This window comes from Nothoprocta perdicaria, unplaced genomic scaffold, assembly GCF_003342845.1.
Source record: "Nothoprocta perdicaria isolate Ctin4 unplaced genomic scaffold, notPer1 scaffold_297, whole genome shotgun sequence".
Lineage (NCBI taxonomy): Eukaryota > Metazoa > Chordata > Aves > Tinamiformes > Tinamidae > Nothoprocta > Nothoprocta perdicaria.
The window spans coordinates 240,832-264,844 of NW_020455529.1; the positions used below are offsets into that span (position 1 = coordinate 240,832).

The 24,013-nt window shown below is 40.9% G+C and overlaps 1 protein-coding gene across 2 annotated transcripts in view; it reads right to left on the reverse strand.

Moving 5' to 3' along the window:
- EPB41L4B (erythrocyte membrane protein band 4.1 like 4B) overlaps nucleotides 1-24,013 on the reverse strand; it is a 159,717-nt gene that overhangs the window by 73,922 nt on the left and 61,782 nt on the right. The window contains exons 5-16 of one of the 2 annotated variants that reach the window (XM_026041858.1): nucleotides 21,073-21,117; nucleotides 19,643-19,695; nucleotides 16,509-16,629; nucleotides 15,900-15,987; nucleotides 14,946-15,034; nucleotides 14,547-14,616; nucleotides 14,205-14,374; nucleotides 14,001-14,110; nucleotides 11,987-12,017; nucleotides 11,222-11,255; nucleotides 10,521-10,588; nucleotides 7,405-8,608 (exon numbers count right to left, since the gene is read on the reverse strand). In XM_026041858.1, the coding sequence (XP_025897643.1) occupies nucleotides 8,461-8,608; nucleotides 10,521-10,588; nucleotides 11,222-11,255; nucleotides 11,987-12,017; nucleotides 14,001-14,110; nucleotides 14,205-14,374; nucleotides 14,547-14,616; nucleotides 14,946-15,034; nucleotides 15,900-15,987; nucleotides 16,509-16,629; nucleotides 19,643-19,695; nucleotides 21,073-21,117 (1,027 nt within the window). In that variant the 3' untranslated portion in view covers nucleotides 7,405-8,460. Of the gene's footprint in view, nucleotides 1-7,404; nucleotides 8,609-10,520; nucleotides 10,589-11,221; nucleotides 11,256-11,986; nucleotides 12,018-14,000; nucleotides 14,111-14,204; nucleotides 14,375-14,546; nucleotides 14,617-14,945; nucleotides 15,035-15,899; nucleotides 15,988-16,508; nucleotides 16,630-19,642; nucleotides 19,696-21,072; nucleotides 21,118-24,013 lie in introns of those variants that run through there. The other variant, XM_026041859.1, reaches the window with a different exon arrangement.

A 24,013-nucleotide genomic window follows, 5' to 3' on the forward strand; every position in this document is an offset into this window, starting at 1 on the left:
GAGGACAGAAGAGTTGGCCCCGGTGCATCCATTTGGGGAGGACAAGGAAGCTCCCTCTTGCTGGTGAAGATAGGAGACTCGAACGATCCCTCAGGATGCCTCAGGAAGCCTTTTCCTCCTTGCACTATGGAAGAGGAAGGAGCAGCCAGCAACCTTCTCACAGCCAGCCACTCAAACCTTGGAAGGAAGAAAGGAAAGAGAAAATGCCAAAGGAGGAGAGGAGAGGTATGTGTAAAGGTGATGAGAGCGGGGAAACTTGCTTCTGTGCGAGATACTTAAGTATATGCAGCAGTTACCTCCATGACAAGGTGCYGAACTATGTTTTGGAGGAAGAGAGGGGATCCAGCAGTTAATCTGGAATCCTCTGCAAGAGCAACAGAGCCTGCAGCAAACTGTGTTCTAATAAACACCAAGAAACAAATCCAAGCCCAACGAAGCCATTGTTCTCACAGACTTCACCTTATCTACACAGTGATCATTACAGAAAACACTGTCGTACAAAACTCTGATGCAAAATATGCCTACTGGAAAACTAAGCTTGCTCTTCTTCATTTACAAATGGTGTTAATTAATGATAACGATAGCTAATGATATTTAATCACCTGTCAAAAAAAATCCATTGTCYCAGATGCCCTTGCAGATGATGAAAAGCTCTGAAAGGCAGAAGCAGAATCTTCTAAGACAAAACACCCTCCAGGGGAGYGCTGCCTTGCCCACTCAGCCACACATGGACGGTGGGTGGCTGATGAAAGGAAGCCAAGTCAGGTTAAAACAGGCRGTTAAAACACCAAACTGAGGCCTCCAAGGCAGCCTGTAGCTGTCCAGGGACTGCTACCTCGAGCTACGGCCCTTGTGGCCATTAGGGGATCGCCCCTTAGGYAACCCAGGTCCCCTGAGCTAAGCACTTCTCCTCTCCTCCTCTCTGTCACGTAGGATGATCCTCATCCTACACCGTGTAGCGTGTGCAGGCCGAGAAGCAGGGCCAGCCTGAGCTCCAGCTGCCTCCACAGCACAGGAGGGTGTAAGAAACTCCTGGAGSGGAGTGTTGAGGGCCTTTAGCAGGGCACAGTCCTGCAGGCCAGCAGTACTGAGGAAACCGCATCGGTATCTCCATGTATGGACTTGGACAACTTGGAGCAAAGCAGGGGCAGCTTGTTTGTTTTTGAAGGAGGCAAGGGAAGAGAAAGGGAAAATTGCTGTGGAYGGGGGAAGAACAAGCATGGAAAAGTGGGGAGAAAGTGGGGATTAAATGGAACCGGTGACATGCGAGCAAASATGATTGAGCCAGCATGATTGAGCCAACATGCCAGCATGATTGAGTTGGATGCCTGGCAGGTCTGCCCCGTCTCCTCGCTGACCTGCAGCGCTACTGATTCCCTATCAGGCTGTCCCTGCTGCCCACGTTTAGGGGGAACCCAGGAACTACAGCAGCCTCACACCTGATGGATGGCAAAGGAGAAACCACCTTAGCCTTAAAATCTTTAAATCTTAAAATTAAAAAGAACTGGGCTTCTTAACAGTATGTTCTGATTTTGTAAGATCATTTTATCTTTGATCTTACAAAGCTGAAATTCCTTTTTTTTTTTTTTTTTTTTTTTTAGAAGTAAAAAGGTTATGCTTCCTTGTTACTTAGATTCAGAATRTGTCTCTTTGTAGGGCACTAAACACAGGATTTCCTGAACTTGCCAGGACTTTTAAGTCTAGTATAAACGTACCCAGCACTACCACCACATGTAAAGCTTCCGCTTGGTACACATTCGTGCCCTTTTACCACACTAGCAGCAAAGTTACTGAACAGGTGCTGTAAGAACAATCATCAAGGAAAAACTCTTCTTAAGGCAGGGCAGATCTTTTCACTTGTTTGCTCAGCAGAAAGTATCAACAGGCAAAAATAATACAAAGTCAATCACTCGGCACGGCAAGAGAGTTCTCATTTGCAAACTTGCAACCAGTCCTGCCCTCTCTTTCTTACAACACTTAGGAAATTGATCTGAATTATAGCAAGAAACTTATCATTAAAAATCAATTTTTAAACTTCGCTTACGGTGGAAATTATGAGCAAGACAGAGTCCCATTAAATAGAAAAGTAGAATTTTAAATTGAATGACAACAAAAGGAACTCTTCTGCACTCGAAATTTTCACAGAAATGATCACTTTTACTTTGAAGTTCTCTGAAGTCTTGCTTCAAATCAGCTTGCTTACCAACATGGTGAGGTCCAGTTGCTAAAAGACAGACATGTGAAAGCTCCCTTACCTGCTTCACTCCTCTTCTCCATTCCTGGTTTCTAACAGCCTTTACTGCACTTCCCTCCTGCTTCCTCCTACTGCCTGCTCCCCTGTAAAACATTTCCTCTCCTTTCCCTTCCACTCCAGCTCCTACCTTGCCCTGGCCCCTTTTCTTTCCTGAAATATTCCTTTTTTTTTTTTTTTTTTTTTTTTTTTTCTTTTTTCTTTTTTTTTCTCCTGACTGATGCCTGGACCTACTGATGGGAAATGCTCTCTGCTGGAACCTCCTATCAACACAGCCTCAAAATTGAACAACTCAGCCACCGAAGATGAAAAAGAGTGCMGTTACTTTGTCATCTGTTCAGGTATTGAGGTCATTGATCTGCTATTACACAATTTACAGAGCACTGGAGAGCAGAAATATTTAATATCCCTAAGGTTCCCAGTAGAACCTGATAATGGCTACTGGGCCCATTATACTAGCATGGATCACTATGGATTCAGTAGGGAATACAGAATATGGCTAGGTAAACAGGTTATTATATGGAGTTTAATTGCATTAGATCATTACTTTCCACAGTAACTGAGGTGTGGCTTTCTTTCATTTTCCTCAGGAGGCAGGAATGAAAAGCTATTTTTCAGTGCTCATTAAAAAAATCTTGGCTTTTATAGTCCTTCAGAACATATGACATTGTTAATCCATGAACTACAGGCTTTYTAAACAGTTCTTAGGTGAAACATCTGTTCTTCCTGTAATTCAATACATGTTTTCATGTTTGTTATGACAAGCTGGAGGTTTGGATGCCTGATATTTTAAAGCTGTAGGTCATATTAACAGAAAGAAAGGAAACAAGGAAAATGGAAAAAAAATGACATTGTAAACTTAGAATACAGCAAGTATGAAAAACATAAGATTAAAATGTGCAAGCAGATTTGTGGTGGCAATTTAAAAACAGGATTCTAGAGTATTCCCTTTGGTCCTTTTGGTAGCCTCAACATTCATATTATTTTTAAACAGGAAGATTGATTTCTCAGCTCTCAAAAGGTGTGATGATCAAGTGAGGCATTATGAATATTTTTCCTGCTAACTAGAAAATGAAATAGATTTCTTCTGAAAATATCTATGCAGCAAATCACAGAAAATGAACAACTACCACAGTGATTGCAATAATCCCCCAGAGTCAACAGAGAAGTATTACCCCAGAAACACAAAGCGTAGGAGAAATATTCAGTCTAAGATACTAGGCAGAGGGAACAACCTGTCTCCTCCCATCTTCCTTCTCTGCCAAGTCCTTCAATACACTGACTGGGGCAAAAAAAGAAATCTSAGAAGTTGAATGGGAGATATTGGGGTATTTTAAAAAATACATATTTTTCTCCAGTTCAAAACTGAAGGTTATTACATGCTAAAATTAGAAGCAACAAGAAAGTTAATTATGGAACTTGCACATACATTTTCCAGAGTMGCTTATCAATATATGCAGTAGAGAGAGCATAAAGCAGCTTGATTTGGGAACTTTACAAACTACATTCAGATTAATTCTCAGGAACCAACTATTAGAGAAGCATTTGTTTTGCTTTAAAGGACAGATATGAAACAGCCATCAGTAAGTAGAGGGAGATGAATTTTGCCTACCAGGAGAGACTTAACCAAGTGCAGAACTGGAGCTCAACTCATTTTTTACCTGTTTTTGTAGACACAGGGGCAACAAGAGAAGCAGAGCAMCTACACCCTGGGCAGAGGGGTGTACAGTCGGTCACTTCAAAGCACAGCAGCACATGGAAAACACGAGGCAGAACATSAAGGCTTTTCCTGTTATCACTCACATCTCTGCACAGTATTGCAAGAGATGACAGATAGAAAGGTGTGTGGTCTGCCCCTTCCCTTCACGAGATGTTCTGCCTACATACTTTAGACTAGGGCTAGCTTGGTTAAAAATAAGTAAATAAATATCTGTCTATGTATGTTTGCCTGGGCCTGCTGAAGAAAACTGTTTTCCGTGTATGTCCTTCAACGCTAAAACCTCAGAGCATGCATAGCAGCAGCGCTTTCTTCCAAGCACTTGCAACTTGACTAAAGTAAATAAACAATTCTTTCTAAAAACATTCAAAGTCTTAATTATCACAGTATAGCACAAACATGGTTAAGATGCAGAGGCTTAACCAGCGAAATGTTAGTTCAAGACAGCTAAGAAGAGTTGGCTAGAACAGCCTTAAAGAAGCTAGGATCCTGTGGGATCAGTCTCTTCACAAACATACACAGCCTGCGATTAAAAAACTGTAGTTGCTATTTCCACCCATTAATGCTCATCCTTCTGTAGCAGCTCTGGCTGGCACAGTCTCCCTGGCTGCCATTAGTGCTGTTTCTTCAGGCCTGCACTGACAGCACTCGCCTCTTATCCTGTTCTCCTCAGCTCTCCTTTGCCACATGGTAAGGAGGAAAAAAAAAAACCCTCTTATTGCTTCAGAGACGATCAACAATCTTTCCAAAGAGTCCTGCTATGACACATTGGATGAATGTGAGCTACAATCTCTTTCCTTCAAATGAGGAAGTAGCTGCCTGCCTACTTGATACACAAGCTGGAATGACTGGCAGACAACTTCCTTTGAAAACAGCCGGCTGCAGCACTGAACTGCCTGGCTCCTTCTGCTCGGCAGCTCTTGCCCAGCCTCCTTTGACACCTGAGAAGTGAGCAATTTACTTGCATTAATTTTGTCCAGCCTTAGGAAGTGCCTCAAACTCACTCCTTGTCGGCAGCAAGAAATCCATTTTCAAACTTTATGGCAAACTCTAGAACATTCTCTCTCTCGCAGGCTGAAGGARGACCTTCTACAGCACTCTCTTACGAGGGAAAAACATGACGTTTTACTTTGCAAGGTCACCACATATACTTCGTTTATGTCTAAAGGCAATCCTGGTTTTGGTCAAATTGCATATTGGTTCACTGATAAATGTTTTGGAAAGGCTTGATTTGTTTCCTTAAGTGTACAAACCCAGACAGCCAGCTTTGGAAATTTATTACAGAAAACACTCACTCTGTTCAATCTGCCCATGATTCACATCAGCTACAGCACAAGCAGCTGAAAACCAATATTTAGAGAAAAAGACCACGCTAAAATAATTCACTGAAAATGCCAATCTGTAATATAAAGTCATTAGTCTGCATGCCAGGGTCTGGCTGGGGCTCAAGAGTGATGTACTTCATTCCAGGTTACAGATGTGGTACAGCCAGCTAGGCAACTCTCCTGCCAGTTCCTGGAAGGGGATACAGAATTAGGGAGTTACTACCATCTAGAAAGAGCCCCATTGCAAAACAGAGCCAACTCTGAGTCATGCCAAGGAAGAATTAGATTCCCATTTTTAAAGCAGTTGGGGGAAGGCATGCAAAGAGAGGTTCAGATGATGCCTCTGGCCAAGATATATCAAGCAATTCTCCAGCAGATGGAAGAATGGGGCCTCTCATCGACCAGACTTCTCATCAACATAGTTTTCAGATGCCTGGCACTGCACTCATACCCTCCCTAGAAAAGTTTGCTTAGTTGAAGCAAGGATACATATTTATCATCTGTAATCAGACTCCAGAAGAGTTTCTAAGGGCACACTAGACTGGTAAAAAGAAGATTTTAGACTTACACAATGAATAGACTTCAGAACTGGGTGGGGAAAGTTTACATTAACAGTTCAGTGGGCACTCCCAAGAACATGCTGCATTTGACTGAAAAAGCAATRCTTGCTTTAAGGCAGAGGGTGCAAGGCTTTCTTTTAAAGCAGCTTCCATGTATACTTACAAGATGGGTTATTTCTATGACTGTACAATAGTTGTATAACATGTTCCTGTTCCAAAAATGGTATAAAAATAGTGTAGCATTTCCTCATGGGAAATTCCTAGTTAAAATAATTCCATATAATGTAAAAATTCTTACATAGCAAGGMTGGTAAGGCTCTGTACTGAGTTTGTGATTCTATAAACTACGAGAGGCTTTCTGCAGCAGCATAAATCTAGAGATATAGTATTGACATATCAGGGCAGAACTTYCTCGGTACTTCGTAAGTCACTATTGTGCTATTTTTATGAAAAAATAAGTTTTTTAAACAAAACAAAACCTAAAACAAGTTATTTGTATGAAGTTCACTGCAGGGGTATGCATGCCCATCATTGCTTGGCTGATGCCAGCTGCATAAGTCAGAGCAATGCTGGGGTTACAGCAGAAACAGGTGAAAAAAAGGTGCACCCCTTTCCAAACCACACCCAGGCCTGTTAGCTACTACAAGCCACTACCACCAGAGTAAGGAAAGACAGAGAAGCTGTCCTGTTACCTGCTTGCATTGCTGGTACAGATACCTGCAGATACCAAGGAGGATATGGAATGAAAAACTAGGAGGGGAGTRGAAAGTGCACGAGCTTCTTCTCCAGAGAAGACCCGCATTTCCCTCGAGGGGACACGCACCAACCGCAGAGCACAAATTCCACAGGATGGTCTGTTCCACAGACCTCCTGGACGAGGCATTTGAATGTTTAAAGATGGTCAGGCCTCGGGCTGGCTTTTCCTGCACTCTGTCAGCAAGACTGCTCATTCAGCGCATCTTCAGCGGGAAACCAAGCCACAGATACACGCGAGACAGACACACACTGAGAACAAGCCACACAGAAGCAAATGGAGTTACACAACAAGGACTACACTACATTAGCAGCATAGGTGCGTGAGTCATGAATAACACTCCACTTCCACTAACAGGACTATTCAAACAAACAAAAAGGGGAAAAAACAACCAAGGGCACTCCGGAGGGCATTCAAAGCGCCAAATGAGGCTGTTGTTCCCAAAGTGCAGCTTTGCTGGGGCCTTGCTGCTCCATCCCTCCTGCCGCCCTGCAGGCCCTACAGAGCCCATGGGAAAAGGGAACAAACGCGGCCCTGCGTGAGTCCTACCAACCCTCCCATCCAAGTCTTCCAAAAATAAATAAGGCATCAGAACAGGAACGCTGAGAATTTTTATTTGTACTTAGCACATACAGGAGAAATTAAAACAAATATTAAAGATAGCATCTGTAAACAAATATATTTTACAAAAAGATACATACCATCAAATTTGCACTGAAAAAATTCAGGGTCATACCCATATATAAACGTACATTTATCAAAATCAAGTTAAAAACTACWTCATTCTAAAATATTCTAAATAAAGATTCATGATTCCAATAGCTTCAGAGACTGTAGATGTTAAGGCCAATTTCAAACAAAAAGCATGAATAAAGATGGCACTATGATTCCCAGATTCAAAAAGATAGGCAAGTGATCAAAGTATCAGCTAAGCCTATTAAAAGACCTAGGTTTGTAAAATGTACATTCAACTTTGAAAAAAATCTAGCTTAAAAAAAATAGAGCTATTTCACTGGATCATTATCCTCTTGCAGTGTGCCGACTGTGATCACTTTTTTGAATCCTCTCAAAAGTCTTCAGAAGTTAGAGTTTTATGAAATTGTAYGGTTCAACTTTCCTAATCACATTAAAAATAAGATGACAGCAGCACCCTTATAGCAAGGACTCATTTTCAACATTCTTGCAATTTATAGCAGCAGGCATGGTTTCGGGGGGACGCTATCAATATAATTAGCGAGTCCGAATGTAATAGATATGATCTATACATTTTCTTATAGTGTTTTTCCCTACACTTTTTGGGGAAAGTTAGGCAAGCACATTTAATTTTGTTGCAGAAAACAAAAAGATAGAAGAAGCCCCAACTTACTACTATCTCAGCCTGTGCCCTTTGCCACYGGTCCACAAACCATTTTGATTGCCAATTTGAATCATGAATTTTCCTCCCCCAATCTCCTGTTCACTTATCAACTGAAAAAWGAAGTCACTCAAACTTCATCTATTAATTTGACTCAAAAGAAAGAGGAAGCTAAAAATGATTAGCCGTGCATGGCCTGTGCTCAGCAGCAAGCAGATGCTCCCATCAGATTGAAAGAATATGGAAGAATGCAAATCCCATAGTATATCCGATCTTGAGGCACTGAGAATTCCGATCAGTTTCCACAGTTCTTTCAAGATTTCTCACAAAAATATGGAAAACGCTTTTCCCAAGAACGTCCATGGACACTGAACAAGGATGGATGTACATATAAAGACACACACATTATGCACAATGCACTGTGAACATACTGCAGACACACAAGGACCATGGAATGTAACGATCGTCTAAGATGGCAGGTGAAGTGGTGATGACTCCCTCAGAGTGTCGTCATGAGTTTATCTTGGTACACCAGACTGTGGACTCCTCCTAAATTCTTCTGGTTCTGTTCTTGGATATACCGTAAATTGCTGTCCTCTCCACTTGTGGGGGGTTTCCAGTATGGCCTGTCATCATGATAGGGTGGCCTGGACCATTGGCATGGTTATGGTTAGTGAGAGATGGAAGTACATTGTGAGTGATACACAGTAACATGAGTTCATCCAGCAACTGCTAAGCGTGTGTAGGGAGCGACAGACAGCGATCAGCAAGGGAGGGAATGGTGATGGACCTATAGGATGATGATAGATTCTGATGCAGAATCCCCTTAAGCAACTGATTTTTTTTTTTTCTGCTTTCCAAAGGCTCTGAATCATAACTCAGCCATGTAAAACCTCTCTGGTTTTGCTCCTGAACCCCAGAGGGATGATAAAAATRGAGCATGAGGCTACAGAAAAACCTAATATAATAAACAAGTAAAATAAAAATATGCAAAAAAGTTGAATTCATGAACAGATATCCATAAGGTCTTGAACTAAAAAACCAAAAACAAAAAAACCCAGAAATCCTAAGGAAAAAAATGCCCTTCTGTAAATACTGCCATTCACACACACTGGTGCAKTTAATTACACTGAAGCAGCCTTTAAATTATTTAGCCACATTTTGTGAAGCTGAACTTTGGCAGCCTACAGTTAGTGCAGGTATTTTGCTTGGACTATGCCTTGAAACCTGCTAAAGTACTGAGAGGAAAAATAGTTTTTCCTCATTTGTTCATTACTTATTTGCACTTAGAGATATTAATTTGATTCTACAGCATCTCCTGAAGTAATTTTGCAGGAAGAAAAAAAATAAAAAAGAAATCACAACACTTAAGATTCCCCTTTTACCACACTTAAGTTGCACTTTCTGTTGGTACTATTTTTAGATGCTGGAGGAAATAAAGCAAAGTTTATATGTCACTTCCTTTGGAGGAAACATAAGCAAACAGTTCTAAAGCTATATAATGAGGAAACATAAGCAAACAGTTCTAAAGCTATATAATGAGAACTATTGATTGCAATCAATTTTCTCACAAGATTATACTTGTGTTAACTGCAAGCACGTAATTTCACTGAAAATATTTTAATGTGAAGACTGAGGCACAATTCCACATTTGATCTCACAAATCATTTAGCCAAAAAACACATGTAACCTGGTATTGCACATTTGATTCTTTCAGAAGAAGGCTTTTAGACTTATTGGTTTGGTTAAAAAAAAGCCATATTTGTTCATATTTCACTGACCTGCAGATCTTCAGGGTGTGGAGATGGGGCAGAGAGGAAGGTAAGTAGCAGAGAACAGGCTTATAACACAAAATTGTGCTTTTTTCAGCACTGCTCTGCTCCAGAGCAAGGTGTTTAAAGTATTACATACTAGTATCATAAACAGAAAGCTTTAAAAAAGATTCTAACCAAACCTTGAAGGTTTGTAAGATCATTAACTCRGCCAATTTAAACAGTTTACTGTTTCTCACATACTTTCAATATCTACTTTCCTGCTCTATACTATGAACTCCAAGATCACAGAATGTCAGCTTCTTTGCCTAATAAGTGTTTGCTTCTAACTTAGACTATTTTTTTCCCCTCCAAATTTATACTCACTTAATTTCTCTCAATGCTAGCTAAAAAAATACACTGCAAGATAGAAGGCACATACAGAGTATTTTTGTAAGAAATTTTTGTAAGAGAGTTCAAAAAACCTCACTGGCACAAATAATTTCACTAACATTACCTGCAAATCTCTTGATCAACTGCTCTATGTCCATATTTCATGGAAAAAAGTTACATTTTAATTAAAAAATAACTCGAATTAAAAATCAACGTGAAAAAAAAATCAATGTGACTAGAACTTTCCAAAGAAAAATCTAAACTGATGTTATTTAATGATGCCTCTACATTAGACATTTGTAACTTGCCTGGTTTCCCTGCGCATAAAATTACCCAATACACCCAAGTTTCACAGCAATAGGTTAAGATAAAGAAAGATAAAGAAGCATTTTTGTATGAAGTGAAGGTTGCTTACCTTACATTTACAGGTGTATGAGGATGCCAGTGTGGCTGAGCAGGATGAATATTGGGATGATACTGTGGCTACAAGTGAAAATATTAAACCTTGTTAATGAAATTATACGGAAACTCCCGATTAACTTGAAACTTTTATATTTTTTTCTGGGGCCAACATGCTGTGTGGGAGCCCTGGACGCAGAAGCACTGTCTCAGACTGCCTTCTGTTCAGTGCAACATATACAGGAGATTGCTTGGTGATGAACTTGCTCATTAGAAGACAGTCATGTGTAAACACACAAAACAAAACCACAAACCACCCACAAACACACACAAGAAAAACAACAATCGAAAACTAAAACACCCACCCCCCCACACTCTTTCAGGTTTGGGGGAAGGTCTGGCCTATCTAGTGCATGCCAAAAAGCATCAGCTTTAATCAAAGGTGGAGAGTGAGAAAGGTTATTTTTCTAATAACAGTCTTTAGAAGGTCACTTGTCTAGGGTGATGGCATTTCTCTCTCATATCCACAGGTATTGACAGGACACATTGAACCAAAATCCCTCGTGGAGCTTTTATTAAAGGCAAAAAGAAAAAAAAAATGTTCAGACTATGTTCTCATGGTCATACGCAGTTGGGATGAAAGCAGAGTCTTAATTATAGGTAGCAGCAATATTTACCATTAAAGTAAATATTCTCCCAAATAATTTTTATGCTTACCTGGTAGTTATGGACTTCTGGAGTATTTTTAGCACTAAGAGAAGAAAAGAAATAGCTTTTATGAAATCAACACTGACAAGCACCAAAGGCACACATAAAAATGCCATTTAGATTACTACTTAGAAAAAAAAAAAAATCAAGTCTTGATTCTGTAAGTATCCAAAGCAAAACCTGTTCCTAGCAGAATCCTGCCAAGTCTGTTTAAAACTGGACAGTTGCATGAGTGAGGACACATGTCTGAAGAGCTAAAGAAGAATTAGGCTTCTTCAGATTATCCCATTACACTCAACGGCACAGCCAAAACACTACCAGGGCATTCTTACAAAAACATCCATAACACAATTTCTTATAGCTGAAGTTTCTATTCTCTAAGGAAGTATTACATTCAAGTTGAAATCTGATTTCCTATTTATTATTTAAGAATACCAATAGCTTATTCTCAATTCACATCGGTTAGGGTGTAAGAAGGCGGGGGGGAACTCTATTCTTTGTTTTACACTTACGAAGCTAGAGAAATTAGCATAGTGGCAACAAGAGCAGAAACAAAGTATGATTTATTTTAGTCTGATCCCAATACACAAAAAATTAGATTTAGAAAACAGACAGGCCCCCAAGGAGAATCTGGTGCTGCATAAAAACAGATCCCGAAGCAATTCATCCCACACCAGAGAATTGGTGTTGACAAATCCTGATGCAGAAGCAGGGTCTTTAAAAATATTTTTGCTTGACAATAGTATTTGAAAGGCAGAGTGCACAGTTACTTACCACAGCTGTGCTGCTTTCACAGGATTGTTTGCTTAAAAACAAAAACAGAATAAACCACCTTAACATGTGCAACAGAAGTGTCATTTTACAGCGACTGCAACTGGAAAGCTACGTCACAGCCCAAGGGTAGCCTCGTTCAGGCACATTTGAGCAAACATGAGAGGACCGCAAGGTCGGCGCTGCGCTTTCTAACGCTCTCATGGAAGAGCACGAAGCACAAGGCAGCCAGGAACCTCGCTCTGCTTCAGCAGAAGCCAAGGTCCACGGGGGCCACCGTCGCAGGTGGCAGATGAGCATTATTCTCAGAACAGCAGAAAGGAAGGGCTTTTGGCAGAGGGAATTCTGCCCAACTAGAGCACTGGCCTTAACTGGGCACAGCTGCCACACCAATAGCACTGCGTCCCACAGAAAGTAGCCCTCACAACCAGTTTGCATCTTTCCGAAATCAGACTGCTCTTGAAGCAGTGAGTGGCCTATGTCTTACCGCAGTGAACCATGACGGCAAAGAAGAGCCTTCCAACTGGGAACAGGGGAAAGCAGTCTTCAGTTTCAAGATCTCAGCGTGTGCTTTGGAGCGGTTAGAAAGAGCGACCAAGGCAGCAGTTGAATACCTGGCCTTTATCATGTCTTCTTCCCGATAGAAAGTACATTTTCAGGAAGAATACTGAAAGCTGCTGAGTGATCCAGCTCAGAATCCACAGTTGTGCTGAATGCAGAATGTGGCTACAGACTTAGCATGATGCTGCAGAAGCACAGGCAAAGATACCCAGATCTGCAGCACAACTCAGCAGCTCTGGGCTGCGACTAGGAGCAGGTCGTAATGGTCTGTGGGGATGGGGGAGAGCAATTTAAAGGGAGCGTTTGCACGAGTTTGAATAGCATGCTGTTGGACGTTCCAGAGGGAGCTGCATTTTTAATGGATAATCAAGCATAAAAGAAGCCTTTTAGACAGCTTTTATACTTCCCAGTAAGAGAACATCCTATGCCACGTGCCAATGTTGGAACTAAGTGAACAACACTTGTCAGGAGAGGAGGAGCTTCACCAGCTGGGTACAACACAAGGTCTGCCTGGCTGCTATGCTGGAGGTAAAGAGAGCACGACCACACGCTCCCTTACACCTCCACCTCACAGCTTTATGTCTTTGCACCAAAGCACAGAGACACAAGGTACACACGGAATCTGACAGGTCCTGACATTTTAACAGTGTAGTTTAGTCTGTTTTTCTACATAGGAAATCTCCACATCTACCATATAGTTGACTCTTACGCATCATGTAAGAGTACCTCTCAAATTTAAATAAATTTGCTTTTCTGCAACAAACAGACCCATGGTATACAAAGGCAAGGGGGGCTTACAACCCCCAGAAAGCCCACATCTCCCTCCTCCTCGCCTTGTACAGGAGCAGGAGAGAGAAGTGCTCCCACAGCACCCCCACCAAGAATGTTCCTGGGAACTGAGACTCATGATCTTGGGATGCATGGGAAAGCAAGGACATCTTAACGGAATGGCAGCTCACCCTGCTTCACATATGAGCCCCACATCCTGCCTCAAATAACTGAGAATTCAGAGGGGTGTCTTGGAAAGTGCATTGCTAGGTTTTCCTACACGGAATAAAAATCCCAGCTTAAGTCATAAAGTGATAAAACCGTAAGAGGAAAGCAATCCTTTGCCAATGTGCAAATTCTGCATATTTAACAGCCAGAGAGAGCTGGTTACATTTCAGAGCTGGGCTATTATGCCATCAGAGTCAGGAAAGCAGAAACAACGGAATAATGAAATCACCCAGTAACTCAGGGGACAGAGTAAGCACGGTCACAGTTTAAAAGCAGCAGGTACAAACAAACAGACTTGGGTGGAAAAAACACGTCAGCTTTGACATTTCAGGTGCCTTCTCCCTATACCATGATACAGATTTTATGGTTGTAACATGATATTTATAGTCAAGTCACCATTTATTTATGTTAACATGACAGCTACATGACCAGTACCGGGACCATACGCACGAACACTTACTTTTATAAGTTGAATGCCTTCGGGAAGGATATCGCTTGCTGGGCCTTCTTTCAAACGTGCTAGTTCGCCGTAATCTTGTCCCATGTGTCGCTTGATACTCCGTCCGCCCACTTAAAATACAAAAATGAAATATGTTAATCACTGCCTTTGGTCAGTGGCTGTTGGTTCGTATATACACAAATATGCTGTTTGTACTTCAAATACCTGAATCGGAAGCGGGATCCTAGCCTTATGAAGTCGGATCTACTCGATTTACTGTTTGCCGGCGCTCGCAGCCTGAAGAAGGCATGGTGCTCCACTGCACACTTCCACAAGTGCTTGCAGGTCTTGGCACTGTCTAGCCGGAAAACAAACGTGTGCTCTTGCTCTCTGCCCTAAATGCAGAAACAAAAGCTTTGCAAGTTGGCACGCATGGCATGAGTCCTTGCCCACAGTAAGCAAAGGACAGCCTGGTCCAACASCATGCTCAGTGCCCTCTGTATCCTCCTCAGCCCACTCACACTGCACGCTTTGCTGGATCAGGTCCAAGTAAGGGAAGAAAGTTACCTGTTCGTCATCTTCTACAACAACAAGCGTTAGTTTGCTCTTTTTAAAGTCCATTTTTGTGATTTTAGGCCTAAACACAGGAGGAAGCAAACAGAAAATCAATGCATCTCCAGCACTTTATAATCCAGGACCACTCTCCCTCCCCTTAAAATGCATCTGAGACTTACAATCCTGGAATACTTTAGGGATTAGAATAAAAGTACAATTTCCAGGCACTGTGTCTGCTTTTCAGTACATATTTCCACATTTGAGATTGGCACTTCTAAACAGGCCAATCCACCTCCAGTCTATTTGAACTTTGCACATTCAATCTATGTTACAAGATATAGTCAAGGATTCAGTACTTAAAGAGGAAGTTTCAACATTTTCACAAAAGGTATTATAAGACAAGCAGATTACCAAAAGAATAAGCCTATTTTGTTTGCTCCTTCAAAGATCAATATGCCTGTTGGTGTCAGTCCAAGAGCATATTCACAACCATCTCTTCCCTGCAAACAAGCACAGGAAATTCGCGTTGCAGAACTTATTACGGCAGTATCTCAAAACCCTTATATTTTAGRCTATAAAGTTTACTTCTTTTTTCTTTTTTTCTCTTGTTTAAATAGTATACAGAGCAGAAGAATATACACAGGCCTAACTGGCAGGGTTTTCATAGCAGGGGTGCACTGTGTGGGAAGAGGCCCTGGGCTGTTCACAGCCCTTTCCAGCCAGCTCTAGGACAGATGAAAATAGCTCCCTATGTCAAGACATATTTAAGAAACAAAGGCAGTTGAGTGGCAGGAGACAAAAGGAAAAATGTGAGGAGACATGGGAGGGGGCACGTGGAAGGGAATGTTGCTGGGGACATGACCGGAGAAGCACTGTTGGAAGGAGGCGCTCTGTAAGAACAGGGACAGCTCCAAGAGACTGGGCCTGTTGGCGACGTACATCAGAGCAAGGATATCCTGAAGGGACTGTGGCCCAGAGGTGCTCCTGGAACAGAGGAGATGTAAAAACCAGGAGCAGCAGAGGAAAGGAGCAAGGAGTGACAGCAAGAAACCATTACGTGTTGATCCCAGCACACCGAGCCACTCATCACTGCACTCAAGAGATTGGAAAAGACTGAATCTGAAGTGCAGTGAAAAGAGAGGGAGCTCAGCCTAGGAAGACGAAGGAGAGATGCTCGACTGTAAGGTAAGGTAAGGACTGTAAGGAAAAGTATATCCCTAAATGTTTAATTGTCTCTTTTTCCCCCCCCCCTCAATACCCTAATCAGTAATTAAAAGCTTAGTTGGCAATAAATTAAGTGCAATTCTAAGGCAAATCTGTTTTCTGGGAGCCCATTCACAAAATACAATATCACACAGATCTCACCTTAACTACATGCATATCTACACCATACATTTCTAGCCATTTAGCTTTGTTCAAGTAGCACAGTTCAGCTTGCGCTGGGCTCTTCCCCCTGTAATGTAACATTTATTTTAGTATACAATATAAAACTTTTGGCTGCTTTAAAATTCCTTTCCATACTTTTTTTTATTTTGGGCCCTCAATGTTAAGAAGAAAGAGACTACTGAATGAAGTTTCAGGTTTAATTTAGGTTTTTACCCTCTTTCCTCACAGTAAAAATAAAACAAAGGGCGCAATAACTGAAACAGATCTGAAATTGCCAATGTAGATGAGTGTACAGCTAAGATGGGACCACTGAATAAAACGCAAACAAGAAAGAATCTGTTTGTGTTATGAAGTCACCTAACCACAGAAAACGAACCCCATGTCCCTATCCAATCCCTACCCAATCTTCCCCAGATTAAGGCTTGCCATTTCCTGGAGTGGGATTTTCAGTTACTGCCTAGAAAACTCCTCCATTCACAAACATGAAAAGTTCATCTGTGTTTGCTGAAGGGGTCTTGGGGACATATCTGAGTCTGGAGAGCAAGAAAATATCCTGTTGCTGAACATTGTTCCTATGCTGTACTGTACCTGCACTCTTTCCACTTCTGAAAAATGTCAAATTCCATTGCTTCCGTCTGGTTTGGGGCAAACCTGAATTCAGACACCAGCTCTGGCGTGTGCTCAGGATGTTCACACTCTCCCAGCTCAGCTATAATTAAAGAGTTAAAAAATCATAAAAATCATGGGAATACCACAAACATTTAACTCCATAACCTCCACTAGGCAATGATAGTAACTTTCTGAAATGCGTCCCAGAAGAGAATTTTGCTAATGTGCAAGTTAAAAAAAAAAAAAGAGCCAAATTAAAAAAGAAAAAGAAGCTTTAACATAGAAATCAGGTGAAATCATTTGCAGGAATTAGTACAGAATTCTAACAATTAAAACTTCAGCTCTTTTCTGCATTTTATAGCTTTTAAAGAAAATAAAGTTCCTATTAAAATTCAATGCATTATTTGTTCAGAAGAGGTTACTTTGAAGCTTCCTCTCATTGCACCAAGGTTGCACTTTTCATTCCAGAAGCAGTTCTCATCCTGTTGCTTGCCTTGCTGTATTAGTGCACATGTCAAAACACAAAGATTTTACCTAATGTATCAAGAAACTTGGGATAGGGTTTTTTTTTTTTTTTTTAAACCCTCAACATTCTAATACATGGTTGAAGTAATTTTTAAGAAAAAAATACTGGAGCATGGAGATAAATTAGATAGCACTTTCTACTGAATTACATAGCACTTTCTACTGATTTACTTAGTTCTGGTACTAATTTTCCTAGGAACACAACACTGACAAATTCTGCTGKGCTCGGGAGAGACACGGGCATCTCCCTCATCCTACATCTCCCTCACGTAGGTCTCTAGCTCTCTAGATAAGGTAAGATGTATTATTTAGAAGAAAAATATCAGCCTTGCACCTGCGCTGTATATTCACTTTCAGGCAATTAACTATGGCATCATTTTGAGCAGTAAAGCTCTGAGAAATGGGTCTTGGGAGTAAGAGCTGGCAATATTCACGTGAGCTTCCTCCCAAAGGCAGAAGCGAAAGAAAGAGAAGGGAATTGCATGGCCAGCAGCACTAGTGGCTCTCCTGGTGGGATGAAGTTCCTCCAGTGGCTCAGCAGGATGGATACTCTCCATGCCAGGGCAGAGCAGGGGCCTCACCACTCTCCTTGGAATTTTGTCATGGACTATCAGGCTTTGGAATGTCTCTCCTGTCCCTCCTAACCTTTTTTAAAGGTTGCATAAACTGTTACTAGTCATCATCTGTGTTCTGATGCCTAGTATAATAATAGCATAAACCAGGGAACATTTTTAGAAAGAAATATAGTTTACTATAAAGCTTTTTAGAAGTACAAACATATGTTTATCTGTAAATATGTTGGTGATTCCCTAACACAAAAGAGGGAAAACTTGCATTGAGGTCTTATCATAAAACTTGCAAACTGTGAGAAAAAAACCTTCCCCTCAGGTTTAATTAACAGTTTCAAAAGTCTATTTGGTTAACGACAAAAAGAGGAACCACACAAGACTAACGAGCTAAACAGTTATGGTAACAGTGATGAGGCAGGTTCTTTGCTCGCAGCCTTTCTGCAGGTTAACCCCAAGTGGGGCAGGTGAGAGGCAGCCACACTGCCAACTCAGGTCATTCTACAGGCAATCCTTTATGGGACTGGCAACAAAACAAGCTCTGTTTCAAAGACTACTCATACAGAACGCCAGCCTAGGAAGCTGGTAGAAACAATGCAAGAATTAACCTAACAGAACAATTTCCTTTACAAAGAAACCATAATAAGCTGTACCATAAAGTTATAGCTTAAAGAAAAATAAAATAATTCAGAAGGTTGAATGTTCCAATTCCTTAACAGTCTTTTAGATTCTTCTCCGTTTTAGAAATGCCAGATTAAGAAGAAAGATTAGATTTTAAATGGTAAATATAAGTACTGAAGAAGGAATAATCATTCCACGCTTCTTTAAACACTTCTGCTTAATTGAAAGCTTCCAATATGAGTACAGAGGTAAGAAATGTTACACAAAAATTCCTATTACAGCATATGAAAGCAGAGATATCACAGTGTCAATAGATTTTTGCAAAATTTAGTTATTGTTATGCAAAACTGAGAAGAGGCAAAAAATATAAAAGATGCAACCATAATTTATATGCATTCCTATAGACAGCTTTGAAAAACATTAGTTTGGATAGCTAACTAGAGACATTTTGTAAGTCTTTATCGTGTACAGATGGATGATGGATAGCTATTGTATTACATTCACATAGTAATTACAGGTATTAATTACTACCCAAAATTCTCTGCTTGGTTCTCCTTGCCTAGACCAGGGTGAAGTTACTGGTGTTGTTATCTGTGAAGAATGGAAGCAATGAATCAAGGTAAACAGGGGATACAGATCCTCTCCATTTCTAAAACAGGAATGGAGGTTGCCTACAGCAAGCAGCTCCCTGCACACCTAGCAATGCAGGATGTGCCACAGAGATGTAAATGCAAACTAAAAGAAATAAGTAATACACACACACACACACCCGCCCCACACACACTCTTAAGATTTCTTCCTGTTGCAGGTTTGAAGCAAATTCCCAGCTTTTACTATCAATTTCATCTGGAAGCACTGAATTATCTGCATGATCAGATTTTGCTACTGATATGCCTGGAAYGATCCAAATCACGGTGCATTCTTCTAGAAAAAAAATAGCTTTATCTGAGCTTCATTATGTGTTTCTCTACTCCATCTGCAACTCAAACCATCTGAAAGGGAGTARGGTTTTTGTATTAATGTGATGTAGCAAAAAAAAMCCCACTCTACTTTGATTCTACAATCAACTAATGAACATATTAACCTATTATTATTTCATCTTGCAATTCTTGCTGCRGACAGAAACCACTCCCATTCTTCCCTTTCCATATAATTCAGTAGCTGCAATTCCCTCCCCTGCCTTCCTGCTCCCACACTGCACATGACTTGGCTCCCAAGAAGCCTGTGCAAGAGGCAGGCGCTSTTCCAGGGCAGGCAGGAAAGCAATTCCCTAAAGCACTTTTTAGGGGAAGGAATACCACTGATATATGATCAATGAAAACTCATCAGTAACACGATTTGAAAAGAAAGTAGCAGGGAAATTCTTAAAATAAACATAAAGCATTCTAAAAACATACATACCTTGAAGACACAGAGCTGCTAGTTCAACGGCAGTTTCATATGGGCATTTCAGTCTTAAAAAGGAAACAAACAAGTCATAAAAATGATGCCATTTACTCCCGCTCCTCCCCACAATGACACTAGAAATGGAAACATTAACCTCCACTAGAAATGGAGACATTACCTTCCACGTGRTCACTCGGCACCACAAACCATTAATGCCATGAATCATCTAAAATTATTTTTTACAGCCATATGTCTATTTCCTAATTTGGTACATTCTCAGAATCTCAGAATCAGTTTAAGACAAGCTTAAACTAATACAGAAAATATTAAATAGCAGTAAGAAATTTATTTTGCTCCAGTAATATATTTTAGAACTCATTTTATATCTGTCTATACACAGAAATAAATAGGTGTGAACTTACTGGCCAAGGTGAATATGTCCAGTAAACACACAAAATATACCTTCTAGAGCTGACATGTACAAAAAGTACTGCCACTTTATAATCTTTTCCTCCTCTATTTTAACTTATTATACTGAAAAAAWTTGTCAAGATACATTTAAATGCTCATAAAATAAAGACATTCTTTGGTCTATTTATCTAGTACTATAACTACTCTCATCTATCCTCACGCTGTTTCTACCAGCAGTAATCTTCAAGTTAAAACCTTCTAAGGCTCTTGTAGAAGCAGCTACATGTAATACTTAAAGCCTCGTAAACTGTTGCTAATTAAGTCCTTTTTATATGACACATAATAAAAAAAACTAGGTCACTTTCAACAAGGTTATAATTTCACATAAGAACTCTCTCGACAAAAAGAGAGATTAGGTACTTCCCATAAAACATATAAAAAATATTTGAAGTTTCCCATCCCCRTTCCTAGATAGGACAAATCAGTCAGCATCAGAACATCCACTGTTCTAAAAACAAGAAGTTCCAGTCTTTGCCAGTTCTCTTTAAATGCCCTTATTTTGCTCCTTTGTTTCTTACCTCAGTAACTGCAAGCTTAAATATCAACAGTTGGGGCATTCAAATAAAYATGATCAGGATGTGGGGGTCAATTGTGGCACTTTCTGAATGACCATTTGTGTAAAGCTATTCTGTTCTCCTGTCTTTAATGCTAGCTAGCTCACAAGTACTTGATCTTTAAATAGGGAACGAGGCACGAACAACAATACACTGCTATAATGATCAGGATGARCACTCAGCATATCAGGGTATGGACAAATCACCTGGTCACTCCATTAATTCTCCTTCTAAAATAATAGAAGTCATGAAGTACATAAAGCCATACACTTTGGCACTGTCGAGAAAACACGTTTATCATCTATATGTGAAYGCCAGAAAGGATCAAAAAGATCGTGCAGTTGAAATCACATTTTAAAGTCACAGACATTATCTACTGTAAATACTTTTAAGTACAGAGGCAAGAGCAAAGCTACTTACTTCCCTGAAAGAATGTCTTGCCGGAGCTGCAACACAAACAGGTACCTGACAAAAGAAAGTGCACACAGTCAGATGTTTCTATAATGTCATCTTCCCAGCCTCCAGAGGAGAAGCACAGCAATCCACAAGTTGTCACAACATTTCCATCAATGTGCTCATAAACAAGGAGTGATCTTTGGGAACACTCAGATACACCCTGCAACCTCTGAAGTTCCCSTAACTTTCACTAACTTGCACTCTCCATCTAAGGGCTGTGCTCCAGGCGGTATCCAAAGCGTTGCTATTTAGGGAGCAATGAAACAACGTGCTGCATTTGGAGCACGTACCTGAGCATCCTAAGTTAATGACACTCCAATGCTTTCCTGCATTATTCAGAGAGAAAACACAGGCTAAGGCATGAGGAACCACAGGCTACCTTCTCAGATGGAAGCACAGATCATGAAGAATATTCAAGCTGGGCAAAAGGAAAAGCTCCCACTGAAACTTCATTTWATATTGTAGCCAAGTTTTGAGTAGAAGAAACATGAATTTCATTGCTCCCATGGAATTCCACCGGCGTAAAACAACCCACAGGTTTAGTAAGAAGGCCAAGTTGACTTCCACAACCTTGCATTTTATGTTCTTGTTAGTGCCCAGCAACCCCTTGGAGCCGGGTCGTGCAAGAAGGCCGCGCAGGACGGCACAAGCAGGCTGTGTGCTGCGCCCCTCCACACTGAGGGCTGAGGCTTATTAGGGCAAGCTGAAGCAAGTGATCAGGAAGCACTGGGCTCACAGTTAAACCCCAACCCGCTCCTGTCCTTACCAAAGGGTGCCACATGGCTGGGCACAGGAACTCCTTGGAGGACACGGGGACAGAGGACATGGTGTGAACATCGTGAAGATCAAGTCTAACCTGCTCTGCTTGCCAGGGGTCACACTTTTGCTCCTTTTCCTCAGTGCCAATGCAAAGGTTTGCTTCTCAAGCTTTTATATACCAAATTAGCAAACTACTCTAAAAACAAAAAAGTCTCCACAACAGACGTGTGCATACACATTCCTCTGTTGTTCTTCTAACTGAACTAACTAGCGGAGCCCCACAACAGTGCCAGATGCCTGCCAAAACACAATGAACTGTAACTGTGTTTTTAGAGTTAGGAAAGGACAGAGTGGAAGAGGGAGTTGGACTGGGTTCATTTGTGTGTTCATTACTGTGTTCATTATGAGCCTGATACTTACAGCCTCAGGAATCTACYGGCATCTACTTAGAAAAGCCTCTGCAGGAAATCTCTAAACTTGTTTTCCCCCCAGAACAGATGATTTTATCATTACACTAATGATCTTTTTTCTTCCTCCTCTTACTTCCATTCAATTTCCATTTTCAATAATTCTGAAAATAGTTATTGATCTTCACTTTTTATTTAAATTGTTACATGGAAAACATAGCCTAGTCAGCATAAAGATTCCTTTAAAAAAAGGAAAGCAACATTCAAAATACTTTCCTCCAATATAAAAGAACAACACAATTATTTGTTCATGGTAAAATCAATTTCTAATTTGTTTTCACTTCCCTTCTCACTTTCACAGCGGTTTTCTGTTAGTCTCAAAAGTTAAAAAAGAAAAAAAAAAAGCATTGAAAATGCAGTCAATAAAAATGCTTTTTTTAATTAAAATAATCTTCTGAAATACCAGTTTTCAGCACGAGAGGTTAATACTTAKACAGGAAATGCCTTACGAGATACAGCTGTGATCACACAGACAGAAACACACATCCCACAGTGACTGTAATCACATGCCTGAGCGGATTAAGCAAGAAGTCTGGTGGCAGACAGTCATATAGTCATTTGACTGCAGGGGAAATGTACTTGTCAGACATGCACCCTCATACATGAAGGCTTACATCAGTTTTCAAAAAACATCTATTATTCCTGCTAACTTAACTACATCTTCTCCTTATAGAAGCCCAATGATCATCTTGTTTAAGTCCTCTAAGGTCTCCATGCTCAATAACCTAAGCTGCAGGGAGTTCCATAGGATAATGATGCAATGTATGGGAATATGCTCTTTTATTGRATTATCAGCACTGCACATAATTGATAATGAATATTAAGGTCTCCGCAGTGGTTTCATAAGCAGGTCTTGACAACCAGCTCTTTGATCTTCTTGTCTCAGCAGGAGGGAAAAAAGTACAAGCACAGGACGAACACAGCAGATAACAAAGGAGATAGTAAACAAGAGGCCCACGGGCCCCAGGGTTCCCATAAACATCACGTACACACAAACYAACACAAATCAACAACCTTTAAATGCCTCAGTTTGTTTGGCAGTACACCAGTTAATGCTAAGAATATTAAAGATTCAGAAAAAATAAAATGTGAGAATCAGAACAAAGCGAAAAACCACCAAATACCATTATGGCAGATGATGACTGAAGAARGAAGGATGGCAGACACAAGCAGCAAGCGAAACCTTTTCCTCCAGCTTCTCCTTTCCTAACTCTCAGCATATTCTGTAAGCCCAGCAAGGTGCAGAAGTCAGCCCAGCCAGTTTAAAGCAAAGATCCYCACACGTTCCAACATAGCCTTACACACCACAGTCCTTAACTCGCACGGCACAGAGAACTCATAGCCAAGTGSAGGAGATTTCACAAATCAGCCAACTCGCTATTACCATCCCTTTGGCCCGTAATGCTCTTAAATCTGCATCACTAGCAGGGTGGGACGAGGCAGAGGGGTGGCCTTTTAGCAGTGCCTCATGGACCATCCCTGCGCAGCTGCTGCTGCTGGTGGTGCAGGGCAGCTGTTTCCCAGCAGCAGCTCTCCCTGCCCAACACAGCCTCTCTTTGCTAGGGTCAAAGCACTGGAGCACATTCTCCTATAGACTGACATGCTTGGAGAGGCCAGAGGATGATTTTCCACAGACGAGGAAAAGAAAAAAAAAAGAGGAGAGAGCGGAGCGGGAAAAG